This window comes from Gastrolobium bilobum, unplaced genomic scaffold (assembly GCF_033153095.1).
Source record: "Gastrolobium bilobum isolate Gb01-03AN ecotype WA unplaced genomic scaffold, APGP_CSIRO_Gbil_v1 utg2673, whole genome shotgun sequence".
Taxonomy (NCBI): Eukaryota; Viridiplantae; Streptophyta; class Magnoliopsida; order Fabales; family Fabaceae; genus Gastrolobium; species Gastrolobium bilobum.
In genome coordinates, this window is record NW_026898407.1 from 207000 (window position 1) to 231888 (window position 24889).

The window sequence follows — 24889 nt, forward strand, 5'->3', positions numbered from 1 at the left end:
TTTTTTTTATCACATTCATATAAAAGTTAGTGAGTTCAATTGTAAAGAGAAAAAGAGAAAAAATTAGTAAGATTCATTCACTTTTATATGAGTGTGGCAAAAAATTTTTTTGCAACAAAACTAAAAATATTAAACCCATATTTTATTTTATTCTGCTAAAATAATGAGTTAAATTACAGTACCCACGTATTTTAACAATTTTATGTATAATTAAAGGGTTCGCTTTTTCTGTAGTTACTACAGATAAATTGTCTGCAGTAAACCCAATACGACGTCGTTTTGGGGAGGAAATTATGGTATTTTTATAATTTTAATTTATTTCAGGGTTATTATAGTCTTTATAATTATAATTTTTTAATCTTTCAATTTCAAAACGACGTCGTTTTGAAAGTAAATGCAGATAACTTATCTGCAGTAACTGCATAAATATTTTTCTTGATAATTAAATTAATAATCCATTTTCAGCAATTAGTTAGTTTACGATGAATTAAAAGTACAACTAGAAGATAGAAATAAATTTAATTATGTTAAAAAAAATTATTATAACATGTATCTGTAATAGTAGCGCTAAATTCAAATTGCATATAACGGAAGCTAGTTCAGTTTTTTCTTGTTGAAGATTGTTTCATTATTATCTAGAGATAAATTATTTTATCTATTTTTTTCATACTTACTTTACCTACTATTCTCTAACATCATTAGATCAGAATTTCAACTAACCTTTATCATTTTTCTCTTCTCTCGAGATAAGGTAAGCATGAATAAAGATAGGTAGAATAACACATCTCATTTATTTAAGGGTTATATTTATCTCATTTTACATAAGATAAACAATTTTCTTACACACTCAAAAGAGGAGTGAGTCTCACCACTCTTTTTTTCTCTTTCCTCTTACCTGTGGGTTCCACTTATTATTTTATTTCTACAATATAAGATAACTTCTTTCCTACTGCATAAGAAAAGTATTTCCCTTTATTTAATATGATTTGGTAGACCATCGGACGGAAAGACGGGCCCAAATCCATTTACCTCGACCTATATCAGAAAAGGCCCAAGAAGTGAACTATCAAGTATCATAGCAAAATTGATTAAACCACGGACCTGAGACAAAAATACAGTAAAAACTCGAACCTTGTTAAATTATTCAGCCGAAAGTATAGCACTATAGCAGAAGAAATATAAAAATTAATCTCCCACATATATGATGGTTAGTCGCAACTAATATAAATTATGATATTGAATAAATTTTATTTCTAATATTAGATATTTAAATTTTAGAGGTGTTACTCAAACAGACCTAATTATTATCCCTAACTTAAAATTATGTAAATAATTGTTTACAGGAAAAAGGAAAAAAAAAATATGTATACCCCTATATTTTGTGCTTATTACGTAAATGAAAAAAATATTTATCCTTTTAAGTGATGGTTATTTTAATTAAAATTTGTATTTTTTACTTAAAATATAAATTAAAAAAAACTCTCATTTCTATCCTTATGATTTTCATTGTGTATATCTTTTTTCACTTCAATTGACACAATTTTATATCATTTAAAAGGACAAATATCAATCTCTATGTAAATTACTTATTTGGTCATCAAAACATACCCATAAAATCTAGCCGGCACAAAAAATAATCTTCGTATTGATAAGAATGTCACTCCAGGTAATTTAAAAAGGGAAAAATGTTTCTGCAGTTAATGCAGATAAGTTATCTGCATTTATTCTCAAAACAATGTCGTTTTGGTATTGAAATCTCAAAAAATTATAAATATAAAGACTATTATAACCCTAAAATAAATTAAAATTACAAAAACATCATGGTTTTCGCCCCAAAACGACGTCATATTGGACTTACTGCAGATAACTTATTTGCAGTAACTGCAAAAAAAAAAGCAAACCCTTTAAAAAACCTATCGAGATTAATAGTTTTGTCAACTTAACTATTAGTTTATGGGTTCGCTTTTTCTGCAGTTACTGCAGATAAGTTATCTGCAGTTACTGCAGATAAGTTATCTCCAGTTAGCCCAATACGACGTCATTTTGGGCAAAAATCATGGTGTTTTTGTAATTTTAATTTATTTCAGGGTTATAATAGTCTTTATATTTATAATTTTTTAAGATTTCAATACGAAAACTACGTCGTTTTGAAAATAAATGCAGGTAACTTATCTGCTTTAACTGCAGAAACATTTTTTCCTTAGTTTATACAAGGTTCATGATCAAATGTTAGTCATATCCTTATTTTTCCATTTAAAATGACAAAATGCATTCATGTGGAGTGTCAGGTTAAGTCCGGCTTTGACTTTGATAGTCTAAGCTTATATAAAATATTTAGAGCCTATATTGGCCTATTAGCTTATTAAATGCTTAATTTATAGTTCTAGCCTGACTTATTATATAAAACTAAAAAGCCTAACACGGTATGTAAGGCCTACCAAGTTACAAACTAAAGTTTATAGACACAAATCAAATTGAAATATAAAAGATACTATACAAAAAAAAATAAAAATATAAAAGATAAAATTTCTTATTCACAAAGATCACATGAAATAATATTTTCATTATAACACATGAAATAATATTCATAAAGATCACATGTAAATATTCATGAAAATCACATGAAAATTTTCATAAAGATAACATGAAAATTTCATATATGTATATATACATATAATTCGCACTTTCTTTACAAATTTAATTTAATATTATATTTTAAATTTTAAATAAATATTTATTATTTGTTAAAATAACATCAATCCTATTACTTTGAAAATTAATGTTACAAATCATGATCATATGTTTTTAAATGAACAACATACATCATAAATATATTATATTATTAAAAAAATTAAAAGACTGACCTACAAGCTTCTAGACCAGGCTTTTTAAAGTTGGTTTATGTTCTAATTTTTAAATGAACTTTTTTAAAAGCCTAAACCTGCTTTATTTACTGCCCTAGCCATAAATATACATCACGAAATGGATGTTTATACATCACATTTTTTATAGCAGAATATATAAGGCCATAATAACAACATAGATCATGATCCCATGTTGTGCTTTAAATTTTAAAAAAACTGCATAACGAAAAAGTAACCTCCATAGAATAAACAACCAATATATACAATTTTAATGGTATAAACACATTACTCATTCTGGTCCTATGAAGACTACAGTAGTAATCAATATAATATTCTGCCATGAATATACATCACGAACTGGATGTTTATACATCACATTTTTTATAGCAGAATATACAAGGCCACAATAACAACATAGACCATGATTTCATGTTGTACTTTAAATTTTAAAAAAATTGCATAACCAAAAAGTAACCTCCATAAAATAAACAATCAATATATACACTTTTCATGGTATAAACACATTACTCATTCTGGTCCTATGAAGACTACAGTAATCTTTGAGTTTAATTAAAAGGCAAAACAAGCTGAAGCAGAACGATGAAAACTCAGTAGTATTTCCCTATATGTTTGAATAAGATAGAATTTTCCACTCATTTCCAAAAAGTCATTTTTGTTTCCTACCCTGAAAAAAAGTCCAAATTTTAAATATGGCTCACTGTATGTTAGCCCATAATACTCAATTTCACCAGAGTATGCCTGTTATTCACATGCATCCACTGCATGCACATGATATATCTACAATGTGCATTCACCAGTGACGCCAGACACAAAGCCCCAAACTCAAATATTTATGAGCTTCCACCTAAAACTCTCCTCAGATCAGATTTCTGTTCTGGAGTTAACCTTGAAGGATACTTAACATCAAGCTTGATTCTCAAATTCCCCTTCCTCCCAGGCTCTTTTGATATGGGCATTCCTTCATTAGGGACAACAACCTCAGCACCAGGTTTGACTATATCTGTCAATGGGATCACGAGACTCCTTCCATCCAAGGTGGTGAGGTCCAAGGTTTTACCTGTAAGCGCATCCAGAAGAGTTATCTCCTGGTTGATCACCAAATCACTACCATCCCTTCTATAAAGAGCATGTGGTTTCTCATCTATCACAAAAATAAGATCTGCTGGGATCACGCCAGGCTGCTGGTTACCCTTTTCTGGGAAGGTAATCTTTGTTCCTTTCTTCCAGCCAGGTTTAATCTCAATAGTCAAAATCTCCTCCACATTCCGACATTTCCTGAAACGGAATTGCATGTGTCAAACATTGTAAAATGACATCCATATACATTTCTTTAGATGAAAAAAAATCAAGGCAGAATTTTTTCTAAAAAAGGTGATCATGCCTATAGTATAATAAGGAAGTTCTTTCCCTGTTTTTTCAATGTAACAGAGTAGTTAAATTTACTATCACAATAAAATTTTCAAGATATTCTTTTGAACTTTTCATCTTTGGATTTTAGAAGACCTCCATGTATAAAGTATAAACCGATAAATCGGGATAAGAGAGGCTCCTACTCTACAAAAACAATAATAGGTTAATCAATCAAATTACTATATACTACCATAAAATTTTGTAAGAGAAAAAAAGGAAAGAAAACAGGCTTAATTACACTTTTGGTCCCTTTAGTTTCATGGAAGTTTGATTTTGATCCCCAAGTTTCAATTGCAACAATCGACCCCATAATTCCAAATTGATGCAATCAAGCTTCGTACTTAATAATATTGGTTACTCTTTTTTCTTGGTCAAGAAGGGCTTACTTTAAATATAAAGTAGAGCCCAAAAGGTGTCAGGTAAAGTTAGCATGTATAGTATTTTAACTTTCCAGAGTATATAATACTTAAGTAGTCGATTTGTCATAAACCGGAAAAGAAATAGTTGATTTGTCTTTTATTTGAATTTTCTGCTCAAACTTGAAAATTTATATGCGTATACATATTTTTTATGCACCTATAATTAGCATAAATTCGTGTGTGCGTCAGTGCGTGCGTTATATCTTATATTTTTTCAAAATTTTCCAAGATTCATGCAGTACTGAACATGATACACATAACAGTATCATGCTACCTTGACTTGCGTCCAAAAAGTGGCGCAATGCACAAGAACCCCATTTCGGTGGAGTTAAGGGAGGGTTGCCAGTATGCAACCGTACACTTGAGAGCAGATAGATAAGCTAGAACTCACGATGAACAGGTTACAAGGCAAACAACCTTATAATTGGGCCAAGGTAAACAACCATGCATGGTTTAACATTGAATGGACAAAGAATATGATATGCAGATTAGTTTCATATAACAATCTATATGATTATCTGCCTCCTCCACCTCCTTTCAAGTTTCCCAATCCCTTAATTAAACACCAATGTAAATACACCAAAATAGATTTAATTTGCAAGCTTACTTACTATGAAAAAGCCTTCGTCTGTCAAGCAAACCAAGTTAAATTTCAGGATGACAAATAAAGACACAGAACTGTCTCAAGTCATCTAAAAAATGTAAGAACATCTAGCAGATGTAGACTTCAATTTAACCACTTCATGTTTATTGAAACAGATATGCTTTAGTTTAATTTTTATTTTATATTCTTGCTCCCATATTTTAAGGGCAAAGTAGAAACCTCTTAGCTTGCCATGGTGGACCTAAGACTTCTCTTTCTTCTCCATATATAGTCATAGAAAAAAAGAAAAAAAAAAGTTATAAACTAAATACAAACTTAGGGGGTGTTTGGTTCGATTTGTTTTCATTTTCAATTCACATGTTTTCATTAATAATTAAAAAAATGCCACGTGTCTTCAGTATGCTTCTTGTTTTCAAAAATTTGGGAATGAAATGGTGAAAACAACATTTTCTTATTTTCACCATTTCCTTCACAAAATTTTGAAAACTAAAAACATAATGAATACAAGGTGGCATTTTTGTAATTATAAATTACATCAACTTAAAGCGAAAACAGAAAACAAAGCATACACCCCTCCTAATTGTTTTACTTTCACTATTTAGCATTCATCATACTACCTTTAATTGACAAAAGAAAGCTCAATATGTTATCCCAGAGTTAGCATATTTCATCTAGATAAATTCTGAAGAAAACGACCAGGTAAACGTTTGTTTCAGAAAACCATTTAGGCTACCAAAATTTAAACATTCTGAAAATGAACTTACACTATTTCAACTGTGCTTATGTTCTACAGATAGAATAACATAATTTCTCTAGGAAAAATACAAGAAAGCTCAGTGAAATGAATTTATAAATCCTTAACACTTCTAAAAATTAGAAGTAATAACCTACATAGAATCACGCAAGAATAAAAAAGAATCAGCTGCTTAGCAAATCCCGGATCAAAGTCCATTCACCCTTAAAAATGGTGCACAAATTCGATATATCCCGCAGAAAATGCCAATCAGATTCTCAAGCATCAGAAGAGACCAAAAATCATAATTGATAGCAGATTTGAAATTTATCACACTCAAGTATGTTTAGAGATAATCCTCAAAGCACATGAACTAGATATATAAACCATTATAAATTGTCTTTCAAAAGATAGGCAAAGCCAGGGCTGTGTCTATTACAAATGGAAGGTGATGAAATTGTTTTTGAAATCTAAGTGGGGAAGCCTAAAGTTCCTCATATAAGCAAATACCGACAGCAATTTGTTCAAATCAAAATCTCAGTCAATGCATTAACAAAATTCTAAGGTGGTACTGATAGTCTTAACATGAATACTCACTCTATCAAATAGGTCCAGCTCAAGCAAGTGCAAAGGGGGCACGACCCTCATTACCAACCTCTCACTGACAAATGTAAAGGGCACATCCTACTCCATTCCCTTTCACAATAATTTATCACGTCCATATGGCACAATCATAACAAATGAACACAGGGATAAGGTATACTTAACAGTTAACACTTATGAATTGCATCCTTTCATATGTAAATTAGAAACAGATTAAGAGGAATGGCTCATGAAATATTTCTGCTCGCTAGAAAAATTAGCTCTCCTAAGGTAGATGGTGGCGTATAAATAATAGATTCATTATGGCATTCATATTTTTTATATACATATCTCATTTATTTTGAATGATTTAATGACTTACAAAACCCACTCTTAAATTTCATGTTCATTGGTTAACCATGATTTGATGAAGCCACAAAGTCCACTTCAGACCTTAGTTAAAAGGTAGATCAAATACTCTGCAATATCTTTACACTCAAATATAGGATAAATGACCCAAGCATAGAAAGTTGATAGACATGAGAGAAAAAGTGAATGTTATCAGAGAGCAAAAGACAAAGAAAAAAAATCCATGAGGTCATATTACCTACCAAATCAAGTAATTGGACTTCAAGAACAATCAACCATTAAATTGCTCAGTAACCACTATAGTTAGGTGTAATATAGCTCTATTATCAATCAAGCAAAGTCAAAGGGGAAGAGGAGCAAGGGTAACTTGGGAGGAGAGGGTTGAAACTTGAAGGGCGAGACTTCATTTTCATAAACAGAATTTGACTTTTGCAACTAGAACTTACTAATGTACTTTATTTTTAACACTTGGTTGAAAATTAGTTTCAATCAACCACATCCTTAGGCTGATTAATTAAATTTTAGCACATTAAACGATGAAGAATCCACGAAACAATCTCAAAGAAGCACAACATTTCAAACATGCAACGTCATACTAGGTTAGGTTAGGGTTTAAAATAGATTTACCCAAAAGCATCATAGACATTCCTCGAGATCTTCATCTTCTTCTTGACACCTTTATAAAGGTCTTCCAAGCTACACGGCAACAGGTTCTCCACCGCGGCGGCCTTCCTTCCCGCTCCGCCAAACGCGGAGCCATTCGAGGTCCTAAAGAACGCGTCCCTGCGGGGACCGCCGCCGGCGTCGGCGCCGTCGGGACCGAAGAACTCGGCGTAAATGTCGTCGGCGTCGCGGGGGTTGAAGCGGAACGAGGTGGTAGGGTTCTGGCGGTGGTGGTGGTTCTGGTAAACGCGTGAAGACGAAGACGACGAAGAAGAAGAAGATTGCGGAGGTGGCGGGAACTGACCGGACTTCAGTGCCTCCTCGCCGTAGAGATCGTAGATCTGACGCTTCTGCGGATCGCTCAAAACGTCGTAGGCTTCGGAGATTCGTTTGAATTTGGCTTCGGCTTCGCTCTTGTTAACGGGGTTCTTGTCAGGGTGCCATATCATAGCGAGCCTCTTGTAAGCCTTCTTCAAATCTTCATCGCTCGCGTTTCGATTCACTTTCAATATGTTGTAGTAATCCATGCCCATCTCTCTCTCTCTCTCTCTGTCTATAAAGCTCCGGCACGGTGGCGGTGGTTGTGGCGGCGGAAGGAAAAAAAAAAGGAGAGGACCGTTGGAATGCGCGTAACGGCAAAAGGGGATCCGCGTGTGGATCCGACGGTTACGATTGGTGACTCAATCAAGATTGGAAGAGGAAAATAAAATGAAAATCATAATTATAAATGTGGGTCCCGTGCGATTATACCTACCCGGATTTTAGTTTCTGTTTTTTCGGGTGATTGATTTTTAATTATTAATATATATTTATTTTTTCGACGTGCAGCGCAGGAAACAACTGGGGAGGGATTTATCTGCGTTTAGGGTTTTCCGTTGATTGTGTCGGGTCTGACCCTGACCCTTTGGCTATTATGGAAAGGAGGAAAAAGAGTGTTTTACAAGAAACTCAATTTTTAATATGAAAAATCAATTCAGAATCTTAGTTTTGATTTTAATGTGGTATTAGATTTGGTGGGAGAATATTTCGGTAATATATACAATCAGAACGAGTTGAGATGGATTCTATATAGTATATAGCATGCGCTTTTCTCATATTTTAATATTTTTGGATATGATATATTGGATTTTCTTTTATTTGCCAGCATTTTTTTTAATTATTTTGAAGATTCTTCTTCAACCCTTCATGATTTTTTTTTTCGTGGGCCCTTAATTAGTTTATTGTAAAAAGTTTAAGATATGATGTGACAATGAACCTTAGAGGTTGGGAAAGTAACGACAGCATCACACACAACATATATAAAAATAGGGATACGTTATTTTGGGTATCTTTTTTTGTTACATACTTTTTTTTTTTTTTGGTAATCATTTTTAGCTTAATTCCACTTGTCTCTCAGTTTTTTGTTACATACTTTACCTACACTTTATCTCTTTATTTTTGAATCATAATTTGAAGAGAAGAAAAAGAAAGTGAAATTCTAATACAATGATATTAAAGATTATTAAGTAAAATAAATAAAATTAAATAAAAAAATAAAATATCATATCCCTTGAAATTGTGAAACATGTAATATTGAAAAAAAAAACATGCCAGAAAATTGTTTAGCTCCATTCACTCAAAATAATTTCCCAAAAAAAAAAATTGAAATTAAAATTAAAACACTGAAGATCCTACGATAAATAGTAAGTTACTCGTATCTTTTATTTTACCTTTCTTTTTCAGTAACATATGAGAAAAGACAGAAAAAAGTATAATTTTTTATTTGGTGATTGATATTTTTTAACTTAATTAAATTTCGTTTATATTACTGTGATTAAAATATCTCCCTATAATTTTTTTAAAATTTAATCCATCAATTTTTTTAATTACTACAATCAAATCCTTTGGTTAGTTTTTCCTTTTTTTTCTTTTTAATCTGTAAACCTCAAAATCTTTATTTTCTACTCTAATTCTTCACAAACTAAATTAATTAAGTCGTTTTAAACCATATTTTCTTCAAGCTCACCACTTAAAACATTTGATTTACCCGAAATCATAAATTTCGAAAATCTCCTCGACTACGAAACCCTAATCTCATTTATTAAAAAAAAAAAAAAACTAATTTTTTTAAATTCTCGCTATATTTTCATATTTTAAACTATTCAAATCACTTTTCATTCCGGATTCGTTATAAATTATTTGAGTAGAGAATGAGGAGTTGGGGTTTTAAATAGAAGAAAACTAATAAAAGAACTTGATTGTAACAATTAATAAAACGAGAGATTAAATTCAAATAAATAACTACTGAGAGTCTAAAATCCAACTTTAGCTACTCTAATAAAAGGAAAAAAAGCTAATTAGCAATATTAAATTTGCATACAAATCATGATTTTTATGTTATGTCATCATGATTTGTTTACATTAACTTAACAATAAACGGTAATTTTTGAACTCTTTGTTTACATTAACTTAACAATAAACGGTAATTTTTGATCTCTTTTGAATATATATATATATATATATATATATATATGGCAAATTATATTTACAATCTCTTTTCTATTATAATTAATTATAGTCATTTTTATTGTTTGATTAAAATCAAATTAATATTTATAAAATAACATCAAGTGAGAGTCGTTGATTTAATTTTAACAAAAAGCTTTATAAGCAAAAAGATGTTAAAAATATAACCTGCATATATATTAGACTAAGAAATCTTACGACTCGTCTCATTGTTGATTTTCGTCCATCTGACGATATTAATTTATTGTTTATAATTTATTTAAAATTATTAATTAATTAATAAATATAAACGTTAAATAGATAGAAATTAATGATTGAGATAAAGAATAAGATTTCATAATCTTACGTTAGAGTCGAAAGATCATGCATATATATATATATATATATATATATATATATATATATAAGGCTTGTCCTTTCTCAAGCTGCTTTAGATAATTTTATCTCCGGCTACTAAATCATAACCGTATAAAGATGGATCAATGGTGATAAAGGAAGAGAGAGAAAAAAAGAATCATAACCATTCAAAGGAGAATCAATTAATATAAGGAAATAAATAAATAAAACGACGTAGTTTTGGGGTAGCCGGAGATAAACTTATCTCAAGCTGCTTGAGAAATATTTTTCCCATATATATATATGGGGAAGGATATTGTAACAACCAAGTTGTGTTACTACCAAGTTACTACCAATCAATCTCACCGTTAGATCGATTATGTTGATCCAACGGTTATATTTATTTCCATCTTTGTATGGTCATGATTTTCTAAATTTAATACTTTATATTTATTTCCACCTTTGTATGTTTATGATTTCTTATATTTAAAGCTTTCACTTTAAATATGGGAATCATAACTATACAAAGATGGAAATAAATATAACCGTTGGATCAACATAATCGATCTAACGGTAAGATTGATTGGTAATAACATGGTACTAACACAACTTGGTTGTTACAATATCCTTCCCCTATATATATATATATATATATATATATATATGAAAAAAATATTTCTGCAGCCACTTTAGATAATCTTATCTACAGCTACCCATTTATAACTATGTTCTCCCGGGAGAACACAGTTATAACACTAAAATTGCTTTTTTTTTCCTCTCTCCACGTCAGCAGGTTCTGAAAAGTAAATGAGAAGAGAAAAAAAAAGCAACTTTAGAGTTATAACTATGTTCTCCCGGGAGAACATAGTTATAAAAGGTAACTGCAGATAAGCTTATCTAAAGTGACTGTATAAATGTTTACCCCTATATATATATATATATATATATATATGGGCTTATCGTTTCTCAAGCTGCTTGAGATAATTTTATCTCGGCCTACTAAATTATAACCGTACAAAGATGGATCAATGGTAATAAAGGAAGAGAGAGAAAAAAGGAATCATAACCATTCAAAGGTGAATCAATTAATATAAGAAAATAAATAAATAAAACGACGTAGTTTTGGAGTAGCCAGAGATAAACTTATCTTAAGCTGCTTGTGAAATATTTTTCCCTATATATATATATATATATATATATATATATATATATATATATATATATATATATATATATAGATAGGTAGGATCTTTTGACACCAGTGTCAAATTTAAGGTTTGACACCTCATTTAAGAGTCGTTAGATCAAAAAAGATCAACAACTCTGATTTGTAAGCATGTGACACCATTGATTTTTTTTATCTAACGACTCTCAGATGAGGTGTCAAATTTTAAAATAATCCTTATCTATATATATATATATATATATATATATATATATATATATGGGGTAAACATTTCTGCAGCCACTTTAGATAAGCTTATCTACAGCTACCATTTATAACTATGTTTGCCCGGGAGAACATAGTTATAACATTAAAAGTTGCTTTTTTTCCCTCTTCTCATTTACTTTTCAGAACCTGTCTGCTGACGTAGAGAGAGAAAAAAAAGCAACTTTAACGTTATAACTATGTTCTCCCGGGAGAACATAGTTATAAATGGGTAGCTGTAGATAAGCTTGTCTAAATTGGCTGCAGAAATATTTTTTCTTATATATATGGGATAGGTTATTTTGCCTACTCCCAATTTGCCTACCTTTGCCTACCTCTTTCATTATCGTTCGATTACGATCTCATCCAATGGTCAATATTCGCAATATAAAATAAGTCTTTTTTTCTCTTTCTTTCTCCTCACTTCCTTACACACCATTTCTCTCTCCTTAGCTTTCTCTCTTTCTCGGTGGTCAATTTTGAAACCTTACAATACTCTGATCAAAAAAGAACAAAAAAACACATATCATCGACAACTATCAGGAGCATCAAGAGCCATGGGCACGCCAAGGAGCATCAAGAGCCATGGGCACGCCAACACCCACTGCAGCGGTTGTATAAAAGCAGCACCTCACGTTTGGTGCCCTAATTCTCAAATTCCAATTCTCGATTTACCACCAAAAATTGTCACTAGAAGAAAGCAGAAGCAGAGTTTCATTTTCGTTAACTCTCTTCTCTGCAGCGTAGCTGTTTATCTCCATTGTTACCACATGATTAAGAACTCCCAAAGATCAAGAATACTGTTAAGAAAAGTTTCATCATAAAACAATTGATCACATTGTGCTCTTCCTTATTTAATTCAATTGAAGATCAACTCGCTGCAAACATATACTGTTAAGTAATTACTTGTTGCGAAAAATAAAAATCAGACCACAAATGTGTAGACAAAAATGTGGATGGATGCAGAGGTGCCGATGGAAGATAATATGAATAGGTATAGGTATATGACTATAGCTGCTAATAACAGTACCTAATTAGATGTGAAATTCCCATAATTTCTTTCGTTCCAAACAGGTTTTGATCTTTGGGAAATCGAATTATGGACAGTGGGAATTTTGAGGTTTTGGAGGAAGTGAGGTTTCAAGATTGATGGTTGTCGATGGTATGTGTTTTTTGTTCTTTTTTGATCAGAGTATCGTAAATTTCAAAATTGACCGTCGAGGAAGAGAGAAAGCTAAGGAGAGAGAAACTGTGTGTGAGGAAGTGAGGAGAAAGAAAGGGAGAAAAAGACTTATTTTATATTTCAAATATTGACCGTTGGATGAGATCGTAATCGAACGGTAATGAAAGGAGTAGGCAAAGGTAGGCAAATTAAGAGTAGACAAAATAACCTATCCCTATATATATATATGTGTGTGTGTGTGTGTGTGTGTGTGTGAGATAATTTATTCTACTTACCATTTCTTTGCCTACTTTTGCCTACCATCCTAAAACACCGTTAGATGAGAATCTTAAGAAGAGAGAGAAAGATAAATGTTAGTTGAGATTTTGATCTAATAGTGTTTTAGGGTGGTAGGCAAAAGTAGACAGAAAAAATAGTAGGTAGAATAATTTATCCCTATATATATATATATATAGGGATAAATTATTCTATATATATATATATATATAGGGATAAATTATTCTACCTACCATTTTTTCTGTCTACTTTTGCCTACCACTCTCCAATACTGCTAGATCAGAATATCAAGAAGAGAGAGAAATATAAATGTTAGTTAAGATTATGATCTAACGGTGTTTTAGTATGGTAGGCAAAGGTAGGCAGAAAAAATGATAGGTAGAATAACATATCCCTATATATATATATATATATATTTGAATAAATTAATATATTAAGAATCTTCTAATAAAAATAAGGTTTACTCAAGAAGAAATAAATAGATGAGTAAATATTATAAATCAATGTGCAGTGTGGATATATATTAAATGCACTCATGGCATACTTCTAAATGACCTTTTCTACATTATCTTTTTTTTGTAAGGAAAAAAATGACCTTTTGAACTTCCTAACAATTAAATTATTATAATAATCTTTTAATAAATAATTTCATATTTTAAAAGTCTTCTAATAAAAGTAGAGTTTACAAGAAGAAATAAATAGACGAGAAAAAATTGTAAATCAATGTGTGATATATATTCAATGCACTCTTGGCACACTTCTAAATGACCTTTTTTACATTATTTATTGTTTTTTTTTTTAGAAAATAATTGAGAGTGAAACCTTTTATGTGTTAATTAACATGATCATATCATATAAGAAAATTCTAACCATCCAAGATTGAATAAATTCTCCTCTCTTCTCTCCTTTACTTTTTTCTTTTAACATTCTTCACCTTCCTTCTTCATTCTTCTATTCTCCCTTATTGTTCGCAACTTCTCTGTTTTGTTATTCTTTATTTCGTTCTTCTTCATTGTTGTTGTTGTTTCTCACTTTGCTTCATTTTTCTACCGTGATTACAGGTAAATCCACTATCTATTCAATTTTTTATTTGATTAATTTCGATTTCTTGTTTTGGGTTTTTTGGTAGGAGTCGATTTAATCTTTGTTTTTGTTTTGATTTATTTAATTCTTATGTTGGTTTGGGATTAGGATCAATTTGATTAGGGTTTAGGGTTGTGGATGTTATGGTGGTGCTCTATTTTCTTGAGATTAGCTGTTGGATGTATTGCTAGTTGAATTCTAAAGCTATATGTGGCTGGGGTCATTTCTCGTTGGTGTTTTGGTAATCAAATATTACTTAAGGATGTGTTAATTTGATTGGTTTTGTGCTATATGTGATGTTGATGAGCTATATAGTTTACGAAGAGGTTAAAGGATTATACATTGCTTCTTAGACCATTATTCACTAGGCTGAGTATGTGCATTCCTAATTTTTGGTGTTATGGTTTATTTTCTAACATGTTATCAGTAAGGAGAATGGCATCCGAAGGATTAACAGCAAAATGGACTGATAAAAACACAAATCTTTTGGGGGATGTTTATGCAAGTCGAGATATGCTGTAGGAAATGATTAGGAACACCAAATTTTAGATGGAGATGGTGATAATATTGGCATTCCTATTGAGATGCCTACATAGACAAGAATATAAAGAAGATGAACATATGCTTAATAAAGATTTATTTGCATCTGATCCTGTTGAGACGCTCAATCCTATACTACATAGACAAGATAGGACTCCAAATACAAAACGTAAAAGAGGTAGTGGAAATTCAGATATTGCAATGGCATGTCAAGCCATTCAGGATCTGGTTAAGATTAGAATGCCACCATAATTTTGCTAATTTTGCTACTACAAAAGTGAATGAGGATCCATACTCAGTTAATGTTGCAATGGATGTATTGAATGACATGGTAGGATTGGAGAATGAAGGATACCGCAAAGCAGTTGATCGAGTGGTTAATAGCCAAGCATGGAGAGTAGCTTTTATAAAGACTCCACCTGAGAGAAGAGGCATCCGAAGGATTAACAGCAAAATGGACTGATAAAAACACAAATCTTTTGGGGGATGTTTATGCAAGTCGAGATATGCTGTAGGAAATGATTAGGAACACCAAATTTTAGATGGAGATGGTGATAATATTGGCATTCCTATTGAGATGCCTACATAGACAAGAATATAAAGAAGATGAACATATGCTTAATAAAGATTTATTTGCATCTGATCCTGTTGAGACGCTCAATCCTATACTACATAGACAAGATAGGACTCCAAATACAAAACGTAAAAGAGGTAGTGGAAATTCAGATATTGCAATGGCATGTCAAGCCATTCAGGATCTGGTTAAGATTAGAATGCCACCATAATTTTTCTAATTTTGCTACTACAAAAGTGAATGAGGATCCATACTCAGTTAATGTTGCAATGGATGTATTGAATGACATGGTAGGATTGGAGAATGAAGGATACCGCAAAGCAGTTGATCGAGTGGTTAATAGCCAAGCATGGAGAGTAGCTTTTATAAAGACTCCACCTGAGAGAAGAGTTTCACTCCAATAAATTTTTTTTTTTTGGTAAGCTTCACTCCTAAAAATTTTTAAATGAATGAAATTGTGTTGCAACTTTTTAATTTTGTCTTGTTTAATGGCATTGAAGACCATATTTTCATTTTCACATGACTATGATGAGAATACTTTTTAAATTTTCAATTTTCGACTATGATGTGGATATTTTTTTATAAATGTGATTTGTTTTTTGAAATATGTTAGCACATTATACGAATCCCAACATTGCATCATCAACTCATACATTTGTAACTATAAATGATGAGGACCCCTCAAATAAAGTGACCGAAATAAATATTATTAAGAAAAATATTGCAAACGAATTAGCTAGAGACTAGGGGTGTTCGCGGTCTGGATTGAATCGGTTTTGAAAGCAAAAATCATCTAATCTAATCTCTTCGGTTTGATCATGTAATCATTCATTCGGTTTAATTTTTTTTCAAATCTGATCCAATCCAATTTTTTTTCGGTTTGGATTGGATCGGTTTTCGGTTTTTTGAAAATCCTAAAATTTGTTTCATGATTATTGTGCAAATAACATCTTTTGTATATATTGGCTTTGTAGTTTATTTATTTTTTAAATATAAAAGCATCAGTAAACGATAATATAGTTTTTTTTTTAGCAATGAGAGATGAAGCTCTACACATGAAATTTTGTTGATCAGATGTGACTAGATTTTTTCTTGGGTTTAGTTGATGGGTCTTGGGTTTAGAAATTTTTGGGCTATGATTAGGGAACGGCCCAAATAGGTAGAGGGGAATTAATATATTGGATCAATTTTCATAAATCAATCCGAAAATCGATCCAATCCAATTAAAATTTGCGATTTTTTTCGGTTTTCAGTTTTTTGATTTTCGATTTATTCGATTATCGATTTTTCGATTCGTCACCGCAGTTTGAATCGATTTGGATCGGTTGATGAACACCCCTACTAGAGACAATCACTTGCCCTTAATATAATGTTGACAAATTAAGAGATATATTCAAAATACATTGGAGACTTGTCACATTTTTTGTTCAATGCAACATCAATTATTTTTGCTTTAACTCATTATAATATCATGCAAATTAGTTGAGCCACGTGACTTATGTATACGTATTTATTTATTCATTTGTATCATTAATATTAAGGTAATAATATGATAGAAATGGTCAAAGAAATAAGAAATAAAAAAAAATATGAATTGAGCCGAGGATGAAAAATAATGGTTAAAACTATATTTAGCATTTATTGTAAACAAAATTACACAATTAAATATGGGGTGTTTCTTTCTCCTTTTACATGAAAAAGAAACAATATTCCTACCCAAACATAATATGTGCGACCCACACGAGTCAAAAGAATAAAAAATATATATTAAACAACAACATTAAAAACCCATAAAATATTATAATTTTTTTTTAATATAAAATGTTAGCATTTTGGTTAAAATCTATTGCAATTTATTATATACAATTGATGAAATCTGTAAACAAAAAGTAAAGAAATAGATTAGTATTGTGTTATCAAACATAATTCTTATTCTCGAAATAAAAATAAAATATGTTAACAAACGTAATTTTAATTCTCAAAACTCTATCAAGGCACAGAATCATAAAAAATTGTTTAACAGTGCTTGGGAACAGAATGTTTGCCATGCACAAACTAAGAGATAATGTCTCCACCTCGTGCAAATTAACCATAATTGAGGACAAGAGATGAGATAGTGTCAAAACAAGAAAAAAACAGAAATGACAATATTGAGGGCTTAAGATAGCTACATTTTCAGACAAATTAAATTGCTTCAACTAGCAGATACCTAGACTTTCTATAAACTTTCTCGGTTCATGTCGCCAATGAAACAAGCCCTAACTAGTTTTCTGCACATAAGTTAGAAAAAACACATTTACCAATGGAATTATCAAGCACAATATAACAGGAAAAAGATATACAAAGAATATGCAACTTCTTTAGGGCATATAGGCTGTAGCACGTGCCCCACAGTTTTTGCTGACAAGCTATAATACATCTTTGGTAAGCAATTGCAATCCTCCAATGCATGCTTCAAGCATCTAACATCCAATCCAACCCTGAAACCTAAGCTAGCCAACACCAACTCAAGATCATTAGTATGCTTCAAATGCTCAAACACAAACCTGCCCGAAACTTGCTTTCATGGAGAGATTCCTCAAACGATATTTTAATCACAGTGAGTGGTAAAAGGGAAAAAAGAGTAACCAAGTGACCAGAAGGTTACAGAAAGAAATTACTTTGCACTCAAACCACTACAGCTTCACCACTAATTCCATCATGAAGCTGAAGTGAGCCGTCCTTCATTAAATTTAGGCTCAAACTCTTGAATCTCTCCCTTGAATATTGCCTAGATGCTTTTCTCCAGTCAGTTCCAGTTTTCATCATGGCCACAAACTCCTCATAACTGATGCAACCATCCTATGGAGTGAAAACAGAAAATTAAAAAACGTTGGTGATGTAACATGAGAGGCAGCAAATAACACTAATTTCACATGAAATTTCAACATTGTAAATACACTAACTAAACATTAGTCATTCCATATTAGTTTAACTAATAAAGTAAGCATCTGCAGAAAGGAAAACTAGAAACAAGTAAACAATAAATAACGAGCATGGAAGTCAAACCTTGTCAGTGTCAACTTCGCGCATGATGTCATTTATCACATCAGCATCAGTTTCTCCTGACTCATCTGTTAATGCTTCCTGTAGCTCACCTAACTCAATATACCCACTCCCATCTTTGTCAAAGAACTTAAATGCTTTGTGGATATGCTCATCATTCTCCATTTTTTGCAAGTGAATTGTTACAGCTACAAACTCTCCATAGTCGAGTACTCCATTCCCATCAACATCAGCCTAAGTAATTCACAGCAAAGAAAACCATTCTTGAATCACAAATTTGTATTATAAATACATTTGACAAGTCCAGGATTAGGGTATGAAAGGCAATTTAATTTATTCTCCTTTTAGATATATAAGTCTCACTTCATATGAAACAAGGAGTGTTCCACCAGCTTTATAGAAAATTAGGGAATGTTTCTAATAAGCCGGTGCCACTTTCCATAATTGAAAGAACCTCATTATTTTTTGAATACTAAATATTACTGTCAAACAAAGTCCCTATAAGTAGGTTTTAGACATAATTTACACCACACAATGACATTAAAAGTGGCATCTAATATTATATGATGTTATGCTACACCAGGTCCAAAATGGTGAGGTAAGTCACATTCATCATGGTGTATGCCGCATATGGATGCAGTGGGGTAAATAGGAAAGAAAAAATCTTCATTACAAAAGAGCCTTGCCCTGCTTGGTATAAAAGTGCATACTTCTAAGAAATCATGCAGCAGAAGTCCAGAAAAATGGTTCCAAAGAGCTCCATCAGATTGATTTATGTCTTTATCACGATAATGATCAAAAGAATTGATATTGTCTGAAGCAATTCCATTATAAATGATATACAAATATAGAAACTTACCACTTCCATCAGCATCTTTATCTCTGGCTCAGCCAATTGTGAACCAACTTTCTTCAACCCGGCCTTCAGTTCCTCATATGTTACTCTGCCATCTCTGTCAGTATCCATCAATGTAAACATATCTTTGATTATTTCTACCTCTTCAACAGATAAATGCTCCGCAATGACCTGTAGCATTAATTCATAGAAACCCAAATCACCAACATTCCAACTTCCTTATTATTTCAATCATACAAAGACTTGACTCAACAATCAAGCATAAACCAGAATAGATGCTAACCCGCAGAGCTTTCTTTTTGAATCTATTCATCACAGAAAACTGTTTAAGCCTTGACCTCACAATATCTCCTAATGGAACATTTGGAGCTTTCTTTGCATTTTGCAGCCAGGGATGTCCTGTAAGCATAATTAAGGACGGTAAATATTCACATGACTTTCTTCATCAGATAGATTTGATGTAAAGTTCAGCTTCCCAACCCAAGCCACAAGGATTCAAATATGTAACAATTTATTTTCCTTTTATAAAAGGAGAGGGGGCAATGGGGCAAAGGATCCAGGTGAGAATGAGAATATTCCTCTTAAAACAAAGAAAAAGTTGCAAGGTATGCATAACAATTTCAAAATGCTTAAACATTCTGATTTTGAGGCCCATGAGACACCGGTTTAGTTATCACAAGGCAAAACCTCCTAGGCACAAAATAAAACATAAATGCCACCACTGTTTTTATCAAAGAAAAAAAAAAACAATAAATGCCACTATTCAACTTCAGAGGAGTGAATGTTTCTTTCCTCCCCCACCCATATCTGTCTTATTCAGACAAACTGCGTGAACAATGTTACATTTCGAATCCAGAAACAAATACAAAATGAATCCATCTTAACTTATGAAGGATAGTTAAAATCCATCTTGTGCAAAGTTATAGACTTACTAACCAGCCCAGGAAAAGCAACAAGTAGGAGCCTCTTCAATATAAACCAAAAATGAAGAGTATGCTTGGTTGGGTAGGTGGAAAGTGGGAATGTGTGAAAATGATTTTTAACTGAAGTTATGACCTAGAAAAATGGACATCTTAGTTTCCCCCTTCTCATTATTGTCATGCAAAGAAAGTGTGGAGTGATTTTCATTCCAAAATTTCCACCTTCCCACTATCCACCTACTCAACCAAGGAGGCCCTAAAGGTCCTCAATCTCATTCTAGTACCTAACAATGCAACCTACTCTTTCCCCACTAATCCCACGACAAGGAATAAATTTCCCCAAGCCTAACTGTTGTGGAATAGTGTCATGTATAGCAGGCACATAGGATGAAATAAAGGTTAGGGATCACATTTTAAGGTTTCTTTCTTATATCTCCCATTTCTTTTTACAGCCTTTCCGCTGAAGATTTTCTCCACCATTTTTTGAAGTCCTAATACATGTAAGAATCTGACACAAAGGAGGAAACTAATGTTTATTAAGCATCCCTTATGGATGGATACTGATATCAATGAAGGAAAGTTACAGTGGTGCCTACCAGATGATTTATTGAAAGTCTATAAAACACATCAATATCTCAAACACACAATTGTCATACTCCTGCATTAAATCCCAATTCTAATGAAACCATAATCAACTTCACTGTTCTACTCACTATAAGTTAATCCTCTAGGATGATGACAAGCCAAAAAGAGAAAATGCTAAAACAACAAAAACTCACTCACTACAAAATCCAGCCTTCACTAAACAGTAATGCACTGTATTGTGAATGACTTACCAAGCACCTGTTCAGCCGTCAAACGCTTCTTAGGATCGGGCTCCAACATCTGCCGCACAAGGCTCTTAGCACTATCCGATATCTGAGGCCAAGGTTCCCTCTTGAAGTCAATCACACCCCTCAAAATTGCCAAAGCCACACCTTGTTCAGTCTCTGCCACAACCAAGCAAAACCCAAAATCAGAAGACAAAACACAAACCCTGACACACACACAGAGAGAGTAACAGTGTAAGAACACTACCTGCCCAAAACGGAGGAACCCCACATAACAAAATATAAAGAATCACCCCAGCACTCCACACATCAACCTCTGGCCCGTAATTCCTCTTCAAAACCTCCGGCGCCATATAGTAAGGACTCCCAACAATCTCCGAAAATCTCTCTCCTAATAAAACCAACCAAATTCATAAAATTACAAAAAATAAAAAACATAATTAAACACAAAAAAGATTAAAATCCAAATATTATATACCAGGCTTGAAAAACACAGAGAGGCCAAAATCAATGGCCTTAAGAGCAGAGTTTTCTTTCTTATTAGCAAAGAGAAAATTCTCAGGCTTGAGGTCTCTATGCATGACGCCGTTTGCGTGGCACATCCTAACAACCTCGGCGATGGTCCGAGCGACGGCGGCGGCGGCGCGTTCACTGTAATGACCCCTAGCGACAATCCTGTCGAAAAGCTCGCCACCTTCACAGAGCTCCATGACGAGGTGGACGTTCTCGTTGTCCTCGTACGTTGCCTTGAGCTTCACGATGTTTGGGTGTTCGGGCAGCGTGGACATGATCGCTACCTCGCGCCTCACATCGTCGATGTCGACGGCGGTTCGAAGCTTCCGCTTCGAGATCGACTTGCAGGCCAAGGCCTCATTCGTCTCACGGTCCGTGCAAAGGTACGTGATGCCGAACTCTCCCCGGCCCAGTTCACGGCCCAGTATGTACTTGTCGCTGATTCGGGTTCGGTGGCTCATTGGAATCACGTCCCTCAGGACCCGGATCGGGGCCGCAGACCGGACCGGTTCGTCCGAGAATGGGTTCGTTTTTTTGTGGTTCGTTTCCTTCTTCCGACCACGGTTGGTGTCGCTCGACCGGGTGTTGTCCTCCACCACATCAGCTCTCGTGCAAGCGTTGCAGTTTCCCATAGTGGGTTTTCTCGAACTTCACAGCATCAAAGAGTTTCTATGGTTTTTGTTCGACAAAAAAGAAGCGAGGTTTTTGAGTTTTTTATGTTGATGGCCCCGCCGGTGGGTTTTCCGGCGAACAAAGTGAAGGAAGGAAGAAGAGAGAGAGAGAGAGAGAGAGAGAGAGAGAGAGAGAGAGAGAGAGAGAGAGGGCCAGTTCAGTAGAGGAAAAATATGTCATATTGATTACTGGGAGTAATAATAATACTTATTATTAATTACCATGCAACAATTTTGTATCTCAGTCTTTCTTTAATGTATTGTTCGGTGCTAATATTTATTGTAATTGTAATTTTTTTAATTTTTATTTTTATCGTCTCAACCGATTTACCTTTGAGATTAGTCCAGTTCAAGTATTGTACAACTAAAGTGAAAGTTATTCTTTCAAAATTATTTTTTTGATTATGAGGGTCAAGGGACATAAGTTTCTTATCGCTTGTGTCAATGATATTTGATAATTTTTTTATTTTTTTATGAGTAATGTAATTGTATTTTACTTGCAATATATTCATGCAAACTTATATATACGTATTTTTTATATATTTTATATAAGTAACTAAATATTTTTTTTGAATTGTAGTAATATATTGAAGGAATTATTATTTGTCACATTATAGGAGATAATTTTATTTTTTATACATATATAAAAATATATATGATCTATATTTTTTTTCTCTTTTCTTTTCCTATGACTTCATATAAAGCACGTATAATTTTATGTGTGTAATAGATAAATTTATTTCTTAAAATACGAAAAATACATAATATATAATTGAAACGAAAAGTTGTGTCAATATCAATTCTCACTAACACACTTTTAAGTTTTAACCAATGTTATGAAAATTGAATCGGATCGGATGATCCGAAACTCGATGAATCGGTCATCTGACCGGTTCGATTATCATATTAGATCGGTCAAGTATCAGACCCGGGACGACCCGGCCGGTTTTAATGAAAAACCGCTGACCCGGCCCGGGTTTTTTCGAAAAAAAATCATAATTGACATATTTGAGTGATCTGTTACTTATTGACTTACATAAGTTATGTACCTACAATCTTAATATTATCTCAGTTATGCACTATGCAGAAAATTTTGATTTGATAGTTAAAGATGTCATTTACCGAACCTGAAACACCAATGTAACAAGTGTTATATGTTTGTTTGATCCTTTATTAGACAATAATATATAATTTATTATTTTTTATATTAAAATATTTAGAATTTATATTATTTTTTTCAACTATTTGAGTATATTTATAATTTTATTTAATATAAATTATAGATTTATATATAATCACCGGGTCATGCGGTTCAACCAGTGACCCACTGGTTGAACCAGTAACTCAGTACCTCAACCGGGTCATTGACCGAACCGATTTTAGGGTCCGTTTGGATGAGCTTTTTTTTCTCCAAAAGCTGCTTTTTTTTCTTGAAAAAAAGCACTTCTCAGTTTTAGTTCATTTAGATGTCTGCTTTTAAAAAAAGTAGAAGTCACAAAAAAAGTCAAAAACCTACTTTTTTCATAAGCTAAAAATTTTAACTTCTAAAAAAAGCAGAAGTCAAAAGTTAAATATTTTTTTTTAAAATTAAATATTTTTATAAAAATAAAAATAGCTCTAACTTTTGTAAAAAGAACTTCTAAAATAAGAAAGAGATAAAAGTTACTTTTTTCAGAAGTGTAAACAAACGGGCTCTTGATAACATTACTTTTAACTACAAATTAGCTCAACCAAAAATATAACTTTTTTTTATATTTTGGAGATCTATGTTTACTACTTTGATTTTGTCATGGACCATATTAATGTGAAAAGAAGTAAGTGGTAAATAATCGTATAAGAAGCATTATTCTTAAATAATGTATTGTTTAATTATAATTGATTAATTCATCTTATACACATATTTTTTATTTATTAATTTGTTCAAGTATACTTTTTTTGGTTGTAAATTACAAAGATATAGATTTGGGGTTACAATTTTTTTATTGTAGGCTCGTTGCATTAAGTATAGATTTATTTGCACGATGATTATAAGTTTTTTTAGGTATTAAATTTTTTTTTTTAAATGTTGAAATAACATAATAAATATGAATAAATGGAATTGTTTCAAAAAAATAAACTCTTATGGAAGAATATTAATTTACAAATATAATATTTCATACAATGTCATATCAAATATTATAAGATAATAAAATTTTACGCGCTTTGGATAATCGACCCTTATTATAGTACTATTATACATCCCAATGACCCTTGATGATTTTCAATGGGATGTGGAGGAAGCCGAATTTCAATTTGCCAACTCACCATAGCTTAATAATTGCCTGGAGCTTTGACACTTGGATATTCTTTTTTAATTTCAATTTAAAGAAAAATATAATTTGGCTAATGAAATTATTAGCCTTTGTTTATCGCCCCAGAATATAAAATTATAAGGCCCTTCAACGGTACAAAAGATCTACCTTG

At 32.2% G+C, this 24889-nt stretch overlaps 2 protein-coding genes across 4 annotated transcripts; both read right to left on the reverse strand.

The window, feature by feature from the left end:
* Window positions 1–3173: 3173 nt before the first annotated feature.
* On the reverse strand, window positions 3174–8339 carry LOC133315824 (uncharacterized). Of its 3 annotated transcripts, none has more exons than XM_061517494.1 (2): window positions 7780–8339; window positions 3174–4160 (listed from the first exon to the last, which is right to left on the reverse strand). In XM_061517494.1, exons 1-2 carry the CDS (start codon window positions 8196–8198, stop codon window positions 3716–3718), a joined length of 864 nt encoding a protein of 287 aa, XP_061373478.1. In that variant the 5' UTR covers window positions 8199–8339; the 3' UTR covers window positions 3174–3715. The 3 variants fall into 3 exon arrangements, with proteins under 3 accessions (XP_061373478.1, XP_061373477.1, XP_061373476.1); XM_061517493.1 differs by having other exon boundaries at window positions 3174–4141; window positions 7722–8339; XM_061517492.1 differs by having other exon boundaries at window positions 7630–8339.
* Window positions 8340–17629: 9290 nt separating this feature from the next.
* Window positions 17630–22553, reverse strand: LOC133315836 (calcium-dependent protein kinase 10-like). The gene is made up of 7 exons (XM_061517515.1): window positions 21721–22553; window positions 21490–21633; window positions 21249–21401; window positions 19776–19891; window positions 19496–19663; window positions 18640–18870; window positions 17630–18432 (listed from the first exon to the last, which is right to left on the reverse strand). The coding sequence occupies exons 1-7, from the start codon at window positions 22385–22387 to the stop codon at window positions 18259–18261; spliced, it is 1653 nt and encodes a 550-aa protein (XP_061373499.1). The 5' UTR covers window positions 22388–22553; the 3' UTR covers window positions 17630–18258.
* Window positions 22554–24889: the final 2336 nt, after the last annotated feature.